This window comes from Ictalurus furcatus, chromosome 16, assembly GCF_023375685.1.
Source record: "Ictalurus furcatus strain D&B chromosome 16, Billie_1.0, whole genome shotgun sequence".
Classification (NCBI taxonomy): Eukaryota; Metazoa; Chordata; class Actinopteri; order Siluriformes; family Ictaluridae; genus Ictalurus; species Ictalurus furcatus.
Window position 1 is genome coordinate 467,501 of NC_071270.1, and position 16,209 is coordinate 483,709.

The following is a 16,209-nucleotide window of genomic DNA, read 5'->3' on the forward strand; positions in this document are numbered from 1 at the left end:
AGTAGCGCAGTTCTCGTCAGCGTATGTCTATTTCTGACTGGGTGAAACAACACACAATCTCACGTCCGTCAAAATAAAGGATTTGGTTTGAATTTTTATCCTCTGGAGCGCGTGTAAAAGTTTTTACCGAGTGAAGGATATCCGAGAGCTGAAAATGAGTCAGTACTCAAATACAGTGATGATACAAATGTATAAAATATCCTCATACAGAACACATGGGGAGGTCTACTGGATTTATTTTGCGCACTAAAGCCCGACATGAACACTTGCTCATTTTTGCTGGTTTTATAACCATGTCATGTCGCCACATTTACACGTATTTGGTGGATTTGTTTATGATTGTATATGAATGCTGCCAGGATTCGCAGAATATCTCTCCATCATGGCGGGGAAGGGCAAGCTAAAGCTGGCTTTATTGTGCACAACAGAAAGCTGCAGTCACGGCGAGAAGTTGGCACAGGGCTCTTAAACTGCGTACACACGCAGATGGCATTCTAAGTGGTAGAGCGCTAGCCTGGATCGCTGACAATGCTTGAAAGCTTTTTCTGTTGCATAAAACACACACAAGACACGAATGCCTGAGTGCCATCAATATAGCAGATAACCTGCTGCAGTCTCCGGGGACATTCCAGGGAAGATTCCTGCATAATACTACCTTCACTGATTAACTCCTGAGTGAAGGTGATACTACCTTTGCTGAGATGTACGAACAGTTTTCCTTTGAGTAACTCCAGAGTGAGGGTGTGTCCATGATTGCCTTCCATGTGCATCAGGACTCCAGAGTTGTGAAGGGTTTTGAAGTTCATAGTTAACAGGTCTTTGGGTGATGAACTGGTAGCTGCATCGAGCCTGAAGAGCAAGTAGCTGGCTCCATCGAAGCGGGCCACGTCAGATTCTGCAAAACACACAGGACAATATATCATCCACTGTATTTTTAATCAAAATGGGTGTGTTTCTGGATGATATGATGTCCACCTCAATATATTATATTAAGCAAACAACAAAACAGTTAATCAAAAATAAATTAAATGTAAATATTTAAAAAGCAATTAATTCGAAAATACTATGATTTACAGCTGTTTCAATAACTACTGTAGCATTAAATCTAGCTTTAAGGAACAGGAGGCCACGCCTCCTTCAAAGGGACTGACAGAGAGGCCACGCTAACTGGGCCTGACGGTCACAGAGAACACACCTCTTTCACTGGAACTGATAGAGAGGCCACTCCCACTTCACTGGAACTGACCAACACTAAGGCTGTGCCTCTTTCACTGGAACACACAGAGAGGCCACTCCCACTTCACTGGAACTGACCGACACTAAGGCTATGCCTCTTTCACTGGAACACACAGAGAGGCCACTCCCACTTCACTGGAACTGACCAACACTAAGGCTGTGCCTCTTTCACTGGAACACACAGAGAGGCCACTCCCACTTCACTGGAACTGACCAACACTAAGGCTGTGCCTCTCTCACCGCACCCGACAGAAGCCATTTCCACCTCACTGGATATAACGGATATAAATATTTGAGGAGACTGACACATCTGCCTAGTTTTACTTGTTTCCTGTTCAGAAACATGTCCCAAATGCCAGTGGATCTGATTCTAATAAAGTCAGCAAGGTCAACTGCACTCTGCTCCTTCATGTCAAATCACTGTTACAGCATTAACCCTTATTTCTGAAAGACAGCACGGCTCTTCCAAAATTACCATTCGGCTTCCTGTTCCGAACACGACTTTCCCTCAATTATGTAACCATTTTAAAAACCAAAGTTTTTCGAAGTACTCCAGGGCCCCTTTTAAAGGTCAGCTAATGGACCGATTCAAAGCACCGATGCAGGGAGCATGGTGTCCGTGGAAGAATAGATTGCAAAAATAGCAGAGAGAGTGCAAATGAGTCAAGATGAGTAATTGCTCTGCGTCTATATGCTTCTCTATCCGAAGCGCCGCTGCTGACTGCTAACAATGGCAAACATACGGAAACACACACAGAGTCCGTCCAGCAGCACCGAGAAAAGAGAAGGCAATCTCATGCTGCATTTGGATTCGGCAAAACATAAATTAGCCATGTGAGCTGCAGCCGGATTTAAATGGCTCAAGCTGCTCTTACTTTTGAGATAAGAAATCCAATATTTGGAATTTAGCAACATGAACGAGCTCATGTTGAGAAGAACTATTTTGTCGTAAGCAGCGTATTTAAATTTCACAGGGGCAGACCACATAGACGCTAACTCAAATTCATATCCGGGACCATGGAGCTGTGAGCTGTCATAATGCTACCACCACCGTGCAACCCAATATACAAGTACAGCACAGTGAAATTCTTTTCTCTGCATATATTTGCTTGTTCAGGGGCAGACATATCATAAATTCAGTAGCAAACAACTGGGCAAGTGAATGCTCCAGTGTGGTGCCCAGTCCCATGTTTTGGTTGCCTGGAAACTGTTAAACTCACTATGTAGCCTAATAATGTATAGCAATCTACGGTAGTTTGCTAGGTAAGAGGATTTTGCTAGTCCATCCATCCATCCTTCTTTTATATCGCTTATCCTTCCTTCAGGGTCACGGGGGAACCTGGAGCCTATCCCAGGGAGCACGGGGCACAAGGCGGGGTACACCCTGGACAGATTGGTAAATTGGTTAAACTGGTAGACCGGCCCTGTCGGCTGGTAACCACTATTAATACTACACTGTATACATTACGGAATTCTCCAAATATAAAATAATAATACACAAGCTAGAAAATAACTTAACGATTGGCAAACATGGTCAGCTTGACCAGCTCAGTTGGCCTGTATTTTGGCAGTTGGTAGCTAGTCAGACCAAGCTAGTCTTGTCAGCAGATTTGGCATCGTGATCAGTGGACCAATTGAACCGAGGCTACACGGTCAAACTAATGACTTTAGAAAGGATCATAAGAAAAAATAAAAGAAGACAGGGTCCGTCTGGTTGTTCACGGATTAGCTCAAAGTACTTCAAGTGTTCTTACGATGACTGTAGTTACACACTGAGAGCTCTCACATATCATCAAAGGGAAGTAGAATTGTGTTTCATGCAAAAACTCTAGTAGTTTTCCATACTAATCAAATTAAAACAGTTCTCGTTAGAGGACTTCGGACTTTAATCATGAGAACCGATCCATACTTGGCACGTTTGAGGGTGAGGCGATCCATTTAAAGCACGTCATCACTGGTGTTATGGTTAAATGCATGCGGGACACTCTTACCGTATCGGCAGCCGTACGCCTCGAGCCGTAACCCGACTCTTCCATTGGGATTCCAGTCCAGAGGCAGCACACGGAGGAACTGAGCGAACACCGGCTGCTGGAGCTTGTAGGACACTACACTGTCTGCGTTCGTGTTCCCTGAGAATACCTATGAAACACAGGATGAGGGAGGAATATTGAATATTAGACTTACAATACTGAAATCACGTCACTCCGACATACATGTTATTATGGATGGATCTGTAGATCATGACATCTGATCAGTGTTTACAAGATCATCACTAGGAGTAAAGAAAATGGCTGTTACGTAAAATAATTTGTAAATGTATTTCTCAGTTGAAGTCACAAGTTTTTTTTTCCTTTTCATTGAACTCTCTTTCAGTGAACTGACTGATTGGATTTCTTGTGCTGAACACGTATTGCTACTTCTAAGTGCATTACATTAAGTGTAAGTGCTTTTGCCCCAGAAGAAGTCCTGTGTTGAGGTGGAAGTGTGTTTTGGATGGTTGTCTTGCTGCGTGATGAAGTTCCTCCTGATTCATTTAGATGCATTTCTCTGTAAATATACAGAAAAAATGTTCCTGTAAACTTCTGAATTCATTCTGCTGCTACCATCATGAGTTCATCATCAATAAAGATTAGTGAGAATGTTCCAGAAGCAGCCATGCAAGCCCAAGCCATGATGCTACCTCCACCATGTTTCACAGATGAGCTCGTATGTTCTGGATCATGAGCAGATCCGTTCTTTCTCCACACTTTGACCTTTCCATCACTTTGGTAGAGGTTCATCTTGGTTCCAGAACATGTGTGGATCATCTCTGTATTTCTTTTTGTGAATTCCAATCTGGATTTCTGACTCCTACTGCTGATGAGTGGTTTACATCTTGTGGTACGTTCTCTATATTTCTGCTCTCAAAGTCTTCTTCTAACGGTAGATTGTGAGACCTTCCCCCTGCCCTGTGGAGGTTCTTGGTGATGTCACTGACTGTTGTTTTTCAGTTTTTCTTCACAGCTCTCACAATGTTCCTGTCATCAGCTGTTGTTGTTTCCCTTGGCCGATCCGTTCGGTGTCTGTTGCTCAGTACAGCAGTGTATTTCTTTTTCAGAACATTCCAAATTGTTGTATTGGCTAGGCCCAATCTTTGTGCAATGCCTCGGATTGATTTTCCCGCTTTTCTCAGCTCCAAAACTGCTTGCTTTTCTCCCATAGACAGCTCTCCGATCTTCATGTTGGTTTATCCTTTTTAACAACAAATGCCGTCTTCACAGGTGAAACTCAAGCCTAAATCCAAGAGTAGATGTTCAGAGCTATTTATTGCTTAAACAATCACTCTAAAAGGACACACCTGGGTAACAAGAAACACCTGTCAGTCACACGTTCCAAAATTGGGTGGTTTGGAACATTGCTATGTTCGAGGTTTTTAAACACATCTACATTTAAATACCAGGAAATAAAAGTTTAGATTTTAAAATCTCTCATCACGTTCATCTTTTGATCTCAAATCCAAATGTCTTCAGTCTAAAGCAAAAAAAAAAAAAAAGTAATTGGCCTCATCGTTCCAATAGTTTCAGAAGGGCCTGTAGTTTGGCATTGCTAGGTTAATATAATGCTAGCTATCAAGAACTAGCATGTCTGATGACATCCCTACAAAGTCATTTAAGCAGCTTAATAAATGTGATTAAATGCACCATTTTAAGACTGCAGAACTTTCTTTCGGCCATTCGGTGTTCTGTTATAAAGAAAACAAAAAATTTCCAAAGGAAATGTACTAAAATATTTCGTTTTCACTGACGACAACTGTTTAGATTAAATTTTTTGCAAACGTGAGTTAATGTTAATCATTTACAGTTTTACTGTAAATATGTTACTGACATGCTGCTGAATATATCTGGGATTTCACAGCAAAATATTAAAATGACTAAGACTAAGGGCCAGATGTATTGAGTTTTTTTCTCCCAATTTCAGGCATAATTAGTCTGCATTCTGTGCAAACAGAGAAATGGAAGGTGTTACTCATTATATATTCTGTTTGATGTACCAAACCCAGGTGTAAATTAGCACCTTGCCTGTTGCTCGGAGCTTTATAGGCAGCGTTGTCAAGTGAATGGATTTCCCCCCGAACTTTGAAATGGCAGAACATTTTTTTTAATAGATGTTTTAAAGATATTTGCAATTTGTGACATTTATGTGTAATACAATGAGATAATAAGATAATAATACGAGACTTTGCTTGTCAATTGGTCTGCTGTTGATGTATAGATCTGACCCGCGTCAAGAGCGCACACATCCAACTTTCTAACAAAGAAATTCTACACATGAGATCCTGACCTCTGCAACACTGCCAATTCTCTACATGTCAAATAAGCTAAGGGATACACTTACACACTATTATACGAAACTTATTGTGTACACAGCCATGTTTTCATTAAAACCTGGTAATCAAATTACATATCAGCTACACTATTTTTTTTTTTTACCTTTTCTGACACAAGAGTCTTTATTTAATTTGAACACAATTTATAAAACCATATCTAAGTTCCTCAACTTGCATTTCCTCTCTGGTCTTGAGATTCTGACCGGCGGTCCTCGGGACAGTTTATAATAATTTGAACATTAATGTCAGACTTGTTTTGCAGGTATACATACAGCAGGGGAAATAAGTATTGGACGCGTCAACATTGTTTTCAGTAAATATATTTCCTATATGGCTATTCACATGAAATTTTCACCAGACATCAGTATTAACTCAAGAAATCCGGAAATATAAAGAATTCACAACGTTAAAGTCCATAAATGAAGTTATGTGTAATAAAGTGGAATGAGGTGAAAATTTCATGTGAATAACCTGAAAGGAAATATATTTACTGAAAAAAATGTTGACGCATCCAATACTTATTTCCCCCGCTGTACATCTGTGTTTAAGAGCAAAAAGAAATCCAAATTAGTAGCCAAAAATGAAAATTGATGCCTACTAAATATTACGTTCTTTAGCCCAAAGGTGCTGCTTTTGCCCTTGATAGTAACGTACACAGAGGAGATTTGAATGCACCGAGAGGAATCAATAAGAGCTGCACTACTCGGCTGCGCATTTCCAGCATGAACGGTGGCCTGCGCATCCCTAATCACCTGTTGTATTAAAGGAAATCAATACAGGACAACTCAACTCAGCAAAAAGAATACCTGCTGACACTTGCCAGCTACAGTCTCGGTGGCCATTTACAGGAAAAGAGGAGGAAGTTGAGTGCGAAACTTTAATTTGTTTCTCGTGGTACTTGAATTTAGTGCCAATATGACTTTCCTAACACAGATTAATTCTAGGCTAAGTAGCATTTTCAGTGCCTTTGAAGGGATCAGGCCTCTGGTGAATCGGAGCGTAAAGCCGAGCAAATTGTGCACTTTCCTGCCCACGAATCCCATGAAGGAGCATCTCATTTGCTTTAAAGTGCTCTTCTGAAATGCGCCAGGAGCCAAGGTGCAAATCCTTGTAGCATTAGCCGTGACATGCTTTCTCCTCATAGAAGAGACACACAAGGGAAAAGCTCTTCCTAAAAGCTCAAGGCTCCTCTTCATTTAAAACTGAGAACAGGAGTTATCTCTCTCAAGGCAGCATCAGAGTCTGTTGTGATTGACAGCAAAAACGAGACTCGGTTAAACACGTGCCTGGAGAATTCCTACAAATGCTGCCCACTTAAGCCCAGGTGCACTGGCTTTTTTCTGCCGTGTAACTACGGGATCAACACAAGATTGAAAACTAGATTCAGCCCCGTGTAATTTAATAGCAGAACGAACTGTAACTGCTGTACGACCGGAGCAACCCAAAAACCAGAAACAAACAAACAAACTGTTATTTAAAGGATTTTGAGTGCAAGAGACACTTTAAACTCATTTGTGAAAATGAGATATTGTTTACATGATCTTTAGTGAGTACAGCAATGTGCAAAGGTCAGGATTGGACTACTTACCCCAATGCTGTCCTCCTGTCGATACTGTCTCCAGTTATGGCCTGTGTCACTAAACATGAGAAGGTACTGAGTTACCCAGTCTGAACTGCCGTATCTGCCCTGGGTAGCAACAGCTGTGACCTCAGTCCTCTCCCCAAGATTGATCTCCAACCACTGATACTTATTGGAGTTGAGTGGTGACCATCCACCTGCCCCTGTTGGAAAGATATAGATTGCTTAGCTTGCTAAAGATAAATATAACCACAAACCTATTACAAAACAACAGTTTAAACCCTTTACTTTAAGCTTTGAGCCATTTAAAAAAATAATTTTTACCCAAAGGGGAATAATTAGATTGGAGCATCTGGTGTATAGGAGCTAGCAAAGTCTTTCAAATATAAAAAGACCTCAACATAAGGTTTGATTATTTGCTGTTAAAAAACATCTACAGCTTCAAGCAGATTATATTGAAACTGTTGAACCAAGCGCAACAGCACCACCAGTGGTCATAAGACAAACACACAGCAGCGTATGAAGAAGTGAGGCTGGGGCTGATTTCCTTTCAGCCCGGACTGTAGAATTATGCAGCCTATCAGTGACAGTTGTGCCAGATGTTTACACATCTGGGGTAATAATCATGAACGCGGTGGATTATTTACGATCATTATTTTTCCCACAAAATGCCTTTGAAAGAGAAACTTAAGAGTAGATAGACTAATCGCAAATTGTTCAATCAAATACAAATTACACAAAAGGACAAATGACAGAGCTGCAAGTTTTATTTCTTGGTTCGAATGAAAGGCTTTAAACATTTTCGTATGCTAGGTTTAATCCTCGGAGCAAGCACAGCACGACCTCAGTAAAGAAAAGAAAAAAGAACCGTGAAAGCTGTCTGTCTGCCTATAAGTAAGTATATGTGTGTGCATGTGTGTGGTAATGGTAATGGTTTGCTCCACATAATTCTTATTATAGTATCTCTAAGACCTTGAGCTACTAGATTTAGATTTTAGATATTAGATTTTAGTGCTCCCATCTAATATCACAGCCAGCCATCACAGATTTATATCGCTAATAACGAGGTGAACAACTGAATTGCGATAAAAAATTCAATAAGACAGTCCTTCCATTGCTAAGCACTGAACAGAATATTAAACGTACACAGAAATAGTCCACGTCCAGTGAGGTCCTCAACGAAAATTAAACAGTACGGTGGGAAGAGGATCCGTCTTGTTATACGCCTCTCATCCTAAGAGCTAGAACGCACAGAGAGAAGCCGAACAGATTGCATTAGGCGCAGTTCATATCTCATGGCGATCTATCAGGGGATGGTGTTGAGAGGAAACAATTTCTCCAGCTCCCCCTAGGTGTTTTGCGTGAAAATTGTGAAGCAGTCTTTTAACAGATGATTAAGAAGCAGCACGATTAAGATTTAATCAACATATTTCATTAAGAGGCAAGCTGTTATGCAGTCATCATGTGCCAGGTTGTTATTCACCTCTGGTGTATATTTGTGTTCACGCAGATAAATGTAGCATTTCATAAAAGATGAAATATGACATGTGACAGCGTGATGAAATATAGTCTTCCCCATCAGAACGCTTTTACTGTGTGCATTTAAAATGAGTTGAGTCCCATCAGTGTTCATTGTCCTGCAGGTTTTCCTTCACTGAGCTTCATTGGTATTCTAAATCCATCAGGGCTCAGTGTATTAAGAGAGTCCATTTCCCTATAGGACTTTTTAAATCCTGTCCTGAAAGGGACAGACTTCTATGGTCCTGCTGATTTTAACACAACCCGGAGTGTCCTGTTCACACCTGCTGTTAGTGAAGAGTGGAATTTCATTGGGATCTGTGGAAGAAAATGCGTCATTGCTGCATAGAGATGTGCTGATAATCACTCAACAAATACTGATGTTTAGCACACATGATGATGTGATTTCTCCACTGCGGACACTATAACACCGTCACCGTTCCTGTCCACCATTCCATTCGAAGCAGGGAGCAATGTTGGGTAAGATTTGCTTAAGATCTGATTCACAACGCTGACTAAAAGAATGCGGCTGAATTTGAATGAAGCGTCATTCAGACATCAGTCAAGACAGAAGCGTAAGTTTATGTACGTTCCCAGTCCTATCGTTTTCCTGTTCTGTCTATTTCTGATAATTAAATATAGACTGTGTCATAAACTTGGCAGCAAAGGTCAATCAAGTAGTTAACATGCTGTTTTAGCTCTCTCTTCTGAACAGGAGCTAATCCATTTTATCGAGTCATGATATCAACGCATGAACAATGAAAAGAACAGAGCCTTACAAACGCTATGATTTCTCTGCCAGAAGACAGCCAAGCATAGCAAGACGGCCAGGAAACCACAGGGGAGAACATAACCACATGGTACATTCTGCCTCCTAAATCATGCTGAAATGAAGAGATGCTGGCAAACTCAGATGCTTCGAGGTGGTGAAAATGTGAGAACTGTAACTCTTCTGCAGTATCCAGAGCAGCCCAAAGGAGTAACACATTAGAAATCGAGAGACAGATGGATTGAGAAGAATCAAGCTGAGCAGCTGGAGAAAGCATGGGTAAGTGCTCATTTTTTTCTGACCCAAGTCCACAGAAAGTTCAACACCATTTAACTTTTCACCGATGGTCAACCATAAGCAAAACACTATTGTCCACTACCTAATTCTACAGATGCTCTTGACCAATCCAGCCCACTCCAACATACTTGTCCAATCCCACCTGCTTACGAAGACATTCTTAACCAATCCCACCTGTTTACGAAGACACTCTTAACCAATCCCACCTGTTTACGAAGACATTCTTAACCAATCCCACCTGTTTACGAAGACACTCTTAACCAATCCCACCTGTTTACGAAGACACTCTTAACCAATCCCACCTGTTTACGAAGACACTCTTAACCAATCCCACCTGTTTACGAAGACACTCTTAACCAATCCCACCTGTTTACGAAGACACTCTTAACCAATCCCACCTGTTTACGAAGACACTCTTAACCAATCCCACCTGTTTACGAAGACATTCTTAACCAATCCCACCTGTTTACGAAGACATTCTTAACCAATCCCACCTGTTTACGAAGACATTCTTAACCAATCCCACCTGTTTACGAAGACACTCTTAACCAATCCCACCTGTTTACGAAGACATTCTTAACCAATCCCACCTGTTTACGAAGACATTCTTAACCAATCCCACCTGTTTATGAAGACACTCTTAACCAATCCCACCTGTTTCCGCACACACTCTCGACCAGTCCCCCCACCTACAAGCTCTTGACCAATCCAACCAGTTTTTGCATATGCTCTTGACTAATCCCACCTGCATCGGAGACATGCTTGACCAATCTCATCTGCTTCCATGTACAATCTTGACCAGTCCCTGCACCTACATCCACCTGACCAATCCCAGCTGCTTCCACAGATACTCTTGACTAATCTCACCCACTTCCGCAGACACGCTTGATCCAATCCCACCTACTGTACAGCCACAGATACTCTCGTCTAATCCCTTCCACTTCTGAGACCCTCTTGACCGATCCCACCCACCCAATTATTTTTGTTGTATTCGACGCAGGTCTGCATAGTTTGATCATTTGGTACAAATAATGGGAGTTAGAATCTCAGAAGCTGTGAGGCTATTATTAGTATTTACTGAATAATATGCTTTTATACCTAAATTATAAGCCAGGGTTGAGTATTGTCCACCTCTGAAACTGATTTACTTTAATCAAAACAATTCAATCTATACTACTGGTTTCTAAGACCACAGCTGAGTTAATTCAACCAGAAATGCACTGCAGACAGTAGGTAATTTATGCTGATCTATCATTTTAACAGTTAAAACATGCGAGACCTGACAAGTCCATTAATCACGCAGTTGATTTGCATATGGCACAGATCTCACTGCCATGTTCTTCCGCCTAACACCAGCCCTTATCAGGATGCGACGCTCATTCACAGTTCGCTGTTTATACTGGTTAGATTATATTTATGGTGGAATAACAAGGTTGTTTTGGCATTTAGGACAGCACCGAAAGGCCAATCATAATACTTTGCTCGCAGATGCTACCGCTGACACTGAAACGGGGGGGAGAGCAAACACATTGACCTTTGCTCGTTATTAAGAGACGAGTAGATAGTGGGAAAAGGAGGGGGAAGACACAGGAGCTTCAGAAGAGTAAACAGAAATGCAGAGCCTCAAGCTTTTAAAATTCAGCATCAGCATCCTAGCTAGAGAAAGTGCAGTCACCCTTGTCTTAAAACCTGACAAGGAACTGTGCGTCATCCTCCAAGGATCTGTACTCTTACAGACCGTAGGATCAAATTTTCAGACAGATGGTTGCTCCCAATTTAGTTGACGCTTTGGAATTTGTTCACATGTTCCCATTTTTCAACTCGTAACCTGCTATGCTGACAGCTAAATTTGACAATGATTAGAACCAATCCCACTCACTCCCAGAGACACTTTATACCAATCCTATCCATTTCTGCAGATGCTCTTGACCAACTACACCTGCTTCCATGGACGTTCTTCACCAATCCTACATCGACCTTCATTATTTGATCATATTAAAACTTTAATTCTGTTAAATTGCCTAATTTTTTATGTTCCAAAATATGACTCTTTACACACCAAAGACTGGGCAATTGGGCCTTAACGTTTATAAAATATCTGACCGTAGTCATATTTATATGTAGTATTGACAACCTGACTCAGAGCTACAACTAGAGCTTTCAGTACTTGTCACTAACTGGAGCCTACATTCCCATTAAGTGCTCATTTGACTGACATCGCAAACAACCAACCACAGAGCTTTAAATAACCCCTTGGCAAACACACAAGGATATACCGTTCTCTTGCCACTGGTTCAGAACTCTGTTCTGGGGTAACTCTGGAAAAGACAGAGAGCCATGAACTCCAGGGACTAAATTTTAACCCAACAAGTTTATGATGTCACTGTGTATTAGGATTGATTTACAGACACTGTATGTGATGTAACTGCACAGCCAGTCACTAAAACGTCTAGCATCTGCAATGATGCAATACAGAGGCCATACTTCTGTGCACCTTCTGTAGACACTTACAACCGCCCACATCGTCTACAAATAACTGATTTAATGACAATATATACAATATTCTTACTTTTCTCAGTCACTAAATGTGACTTCATGCTAGTGAGTGATGGAATTTGTAAAAATGAAGACAGCTAACTATGTCCCTCACTCCTTATTGGCTGAGGAGAACTCATGAAAAAAGGGAATTGAAAAGATATATAAGTAGATTGGGATTTTGCTAAAGCGCACAACCACAAGCTACAGGAATCCTGTAGGATTTAAATTTTTCTGCAGGATGTTTGCCACATTGAGAAACTGTGCAGGATATTCCTCTAGGTTTTAGAATGGAGCCTTCAGTAAAACAGAAACATGCAGGAATTTACAGCTCACTTGCTGCACAAGGGGAAATCTCCTGCAGGATTTTATCATTCCTGAAGGACTGCTGCACACCTCCTGCGGAAACAACATCAAGTTCCCAAGAACGTAATCTATCCTGCAGGACAACTTCTTATTTCCTATAAACGAAAAAAAAAATCTGCGTGTAATAGCAAAAAAAAAAAAATGGTAGGAATGAACTGGTCGTGTAAATGATTCAATGAGTCACTGAGAACGCACAAAAAGACGAACTGGAGTAACAACTTACAGTAATTTACCGAAAGGGACAGCAAATGAATCTTCTTGGAGAGAAGAGTCGATTCACTGAGATGGCGCGACTCTCCGGTACGGTAGTGTCACAGTTATTCGAATTCACAAATTCAACTGTCACCAACTGTCGTGTGTCTGTAGCGGTATAGTCCCACATTTATGGAAGAATTTCTTTCATCGTTATGTACTAAATTACTGTTCCGTTATGTATTTGTGACAAAGCGTAATGTTAGCTCGCTTACTAGTAAACACGGCTAATTTTATTATTTACAAAAAAAAATTCTTACCTTTTCTTAATTCTGTTTTCTTTTTTTTTTTGCACCCCGGCTTGGACACTTTACAGATTGCATCAGTCATCATGTGACACAATTTCAGTAAATAAAATAATACGTTTGTGAAAATACTTTGCTTTTGTTTTTTCCTTCATAGCATTCCTGCAGGGATTTCAACAGGAAAATGACTTGGAAACCCTGTAGGATATCTGCACGGTATTCCTGCAGAATTCCTGTGTTTTGTTTTTTTGTTTTGCTTTGTTAGTGTTTTTGTAAGGGAAGACGTAAGTGTAGAATGCTTGCTTCGTTGGTTTTCACTAATGTTGCTAGCAAGTAAGAGAAACTGGCTTAGCTGCCAGTTTAGCATGGTGCGAAAGCATATGTGAAAGTTCTCACATGTTGAGTCGTTCATTATCGTATATTTGCATTGCCAAACAGTTCTCCAAAATAGTTCCATGTTGTGCAACTTTCTCAATAAGTTTCTCAAAATTCAACACAGAAGTTGGGCTCGTGTTGGGCTTTCATTACGACATTAGCTAGTATGTGCACTTAGCAAAAATGTTGCCTAACACTGCAGTAAAGCAGTTTCTCTATTATCAAGAGACCGAATGGCGATGTTTCTCTGTTTTGCTTGTTTTTCTTTCTGATGAAGTTGAATCACTATTAAATCTCCTGAGAACTTCTAAGCAAAGATCCCTCCCCAAGCTACATTAACCTTGTAGTTGCAGTGCAAAAGTAGAAAAGCAAACATTGGACAATAAATTTCCATTAAGGGGGAAATATGCACATTTCCACTGGTCCTTTAAATAGCAATTAAGGTGCATTAACTGTATTGAAACTGAGCTTCATCACTTCTGTGCTAAAAAAAAAAGTATAATAAAGTCTTGGTTTTGTGGTATCCTTCTCTGACCAGAGTGTCCGGAAGCTGCTCCGCCGGCTGAGCAGTGCAATTAGGGTTAATGACGGGTCATGGATGAGGGCAGCTGAGCAATGGTCCCATGACCCTTTAGTCATCCACGTTGCCATATTTTGTCACCTGATCCCACACACGCAAACCAGCACTGACATTTAATCTCTAAGCTGGTGAGAAATGGACAAAGATCAATTTGTGGCGGCAAATCACCCGACCCTGTGGCCCATGTCGGCCCACTTTGGAGTGGACTTGATAAATGTGCAGGGACGTCTCATTCGAAAAATGTTCAAATAAAAGATTTGAGGGAATTGCAGTCATCTGAAATATATGTTGCACTCGAGAAGGCATGTTAAACAAGCATTGTCATTTTATTCAAAATTGCACGAGAAGCACACATTAAAAAAAGAGAGAGAGAGAGAGAGAGAGAGAGAGAGAGAGAGAGAGAGAGAAGTGTTTTTGCTTATTACCCTTTTACAGAAGCTGGTAAATCATCCTTGACGAAAGCCTGGCATGGCAAACAGGGTTCTCATAAAGAGCAGATGCGTTTCTAATGAACTGGCCGTGCACTCATCAATAATTCACCACTTTTCCACCTGCACAAGCTTGAGAACAGAAAAGCGGAATTCTCTAATACTGGAGAAACATTTTAACACTGCAATGCATTGGGTTAACGCTTCAGCAAAGTAAAAATGATTCTCTGATTTGTTTTTGTTTTTTTTAAACGTTCATTTCTTTCTATCAAAAATAAAAAAGTAGGCGTGAAGCCACACTGAGGTTGATAAGATATATGGTATTTTTATTAGTAAACACCAACACTAAAATAAGAAGATAAAATACCCAGAGACAAATGAATATTTGATCTGCTAGTTGGAAGAGCCATTAACGCGAAGTCGAGCTCGATTGCTGGAGGTGTTACGCTACAGAAATGATGATCATAGTGAGTCACTGTGATTTTCCTAAGATGATGTTAATGAATGTAAATTTAGCTAATGACTAAACACAGCTAAGGGCTGAACAACTGTGAAGCAGGAAGCGTCGCCACCTCACAGCTCCAGGGTCCCCGGTTCGATCCTGAGCTATCGATTTGGTTGGTCAACTGGCAACTCTAAATTACCCCTAGGTGTGAATATGGTGTTCATGGATTCTATTCCAGGTTGTATTCCTGCCTCACATCCAGTGGTCCCAGGAGACGCTCCAGATCAACCATGACCCTGAACAGGATAAAGCGCTTAGTAATGACAGGGAAAATGGCTTATAGTCTGACCCTGCTCTGCTCTGTCAATCCTTGCACTTCTCTGAGCTGTCTTTCAGACACTGTTTTTCTTAATGGAAAAAAGATAAAATGCTGGTATATCCTGCAACAAGACAACAATCCAGAAGCCACACTGAAAAGGACGTCATGTGATCTTTTCAGAGGATATGAACAAGGTTGGAGTGTGATGCAAAAACAAAGGATAGGCACGCATTATTATATCAAATTAAGTGGAAGAACAACTCTGTATAGTTGTTTTCCCTATTATTAATATAATCACATATTAAACGCTCTACATGTTGCATTTTGTCCTAAGGGTGCACAAACTTTTGCAGTTGGCAGTAATGATTTTGGGACAAAAATTGTTTAAAAAATAAATAAATAAAATAAATTAAAAATATGATCTATCAGGTAATCTGGCTGTTAGGATTGGTAATCTATGGTAATCTATGGTAATCTATGGTATTCTATGGTATTCTACCACCAGGGGGTGTAATGAAAATTACTTAAAAATTGTATTACCTCTAAAAAGGAATTTTCTTCACTGCACCTGACATCTTCTTCTTTTTTTTTTTTCTTCTGTACGACAATTAAGCTCACTAGAATTAAGCAGCATGGGCTGAAGGAACACTGGATGGAGTATGGAGTATACCCAATTCAGGACAATTATCTCTACAGGGGTCACTAAAAAAGAGGGATTCTGATTAAAAGATAATTTCATTTCAAAATTCAATCTTATTGCTCAGTCCATTTCCATATTTCAGTCACCTCAGTATCATTCAGTCACAGGCCATAGATATAATCATTTTAAATGTTAAACAGCATTTGCTAACAGCCATGTGAAAGCAGAGAGCGATGTCTGTGATGTCATGTCAGCACCA

At 40.6% G+C, this 16,209-nt stretch overlaps 1 protein-coding gene across 1 annotated transcript in view; it reads right to left on the reverse strand.

Annotated features, from left to right (window-relative positions):
* Window positions 1–16,209, reverse strand: part of cntnap3 (contactin associated protein family member 3) — a 118,468-nt gene that overhangs the window by 72,749 nt on the left and 29,510 nt on the right. The window contains exons 3-5 of the mRNA XM_053645473.1: window positions 7,191–7,384; window positions 3,228–3,375; window positions 692–895 (exon numbers count right to left, since the gene is read on the reverse strand). Of these exons, the coding sequence (XP_053501448.1) occupies window positions 692–895; window positions 3,228–3,375; window positions 7,191–7,384 (546 nt within the window). The remainder of the gene's footprint in view (window positions 1–691; window positions 896–3,227; window positions 3,376–7,190; window positions 7,385–16,209) is intronic.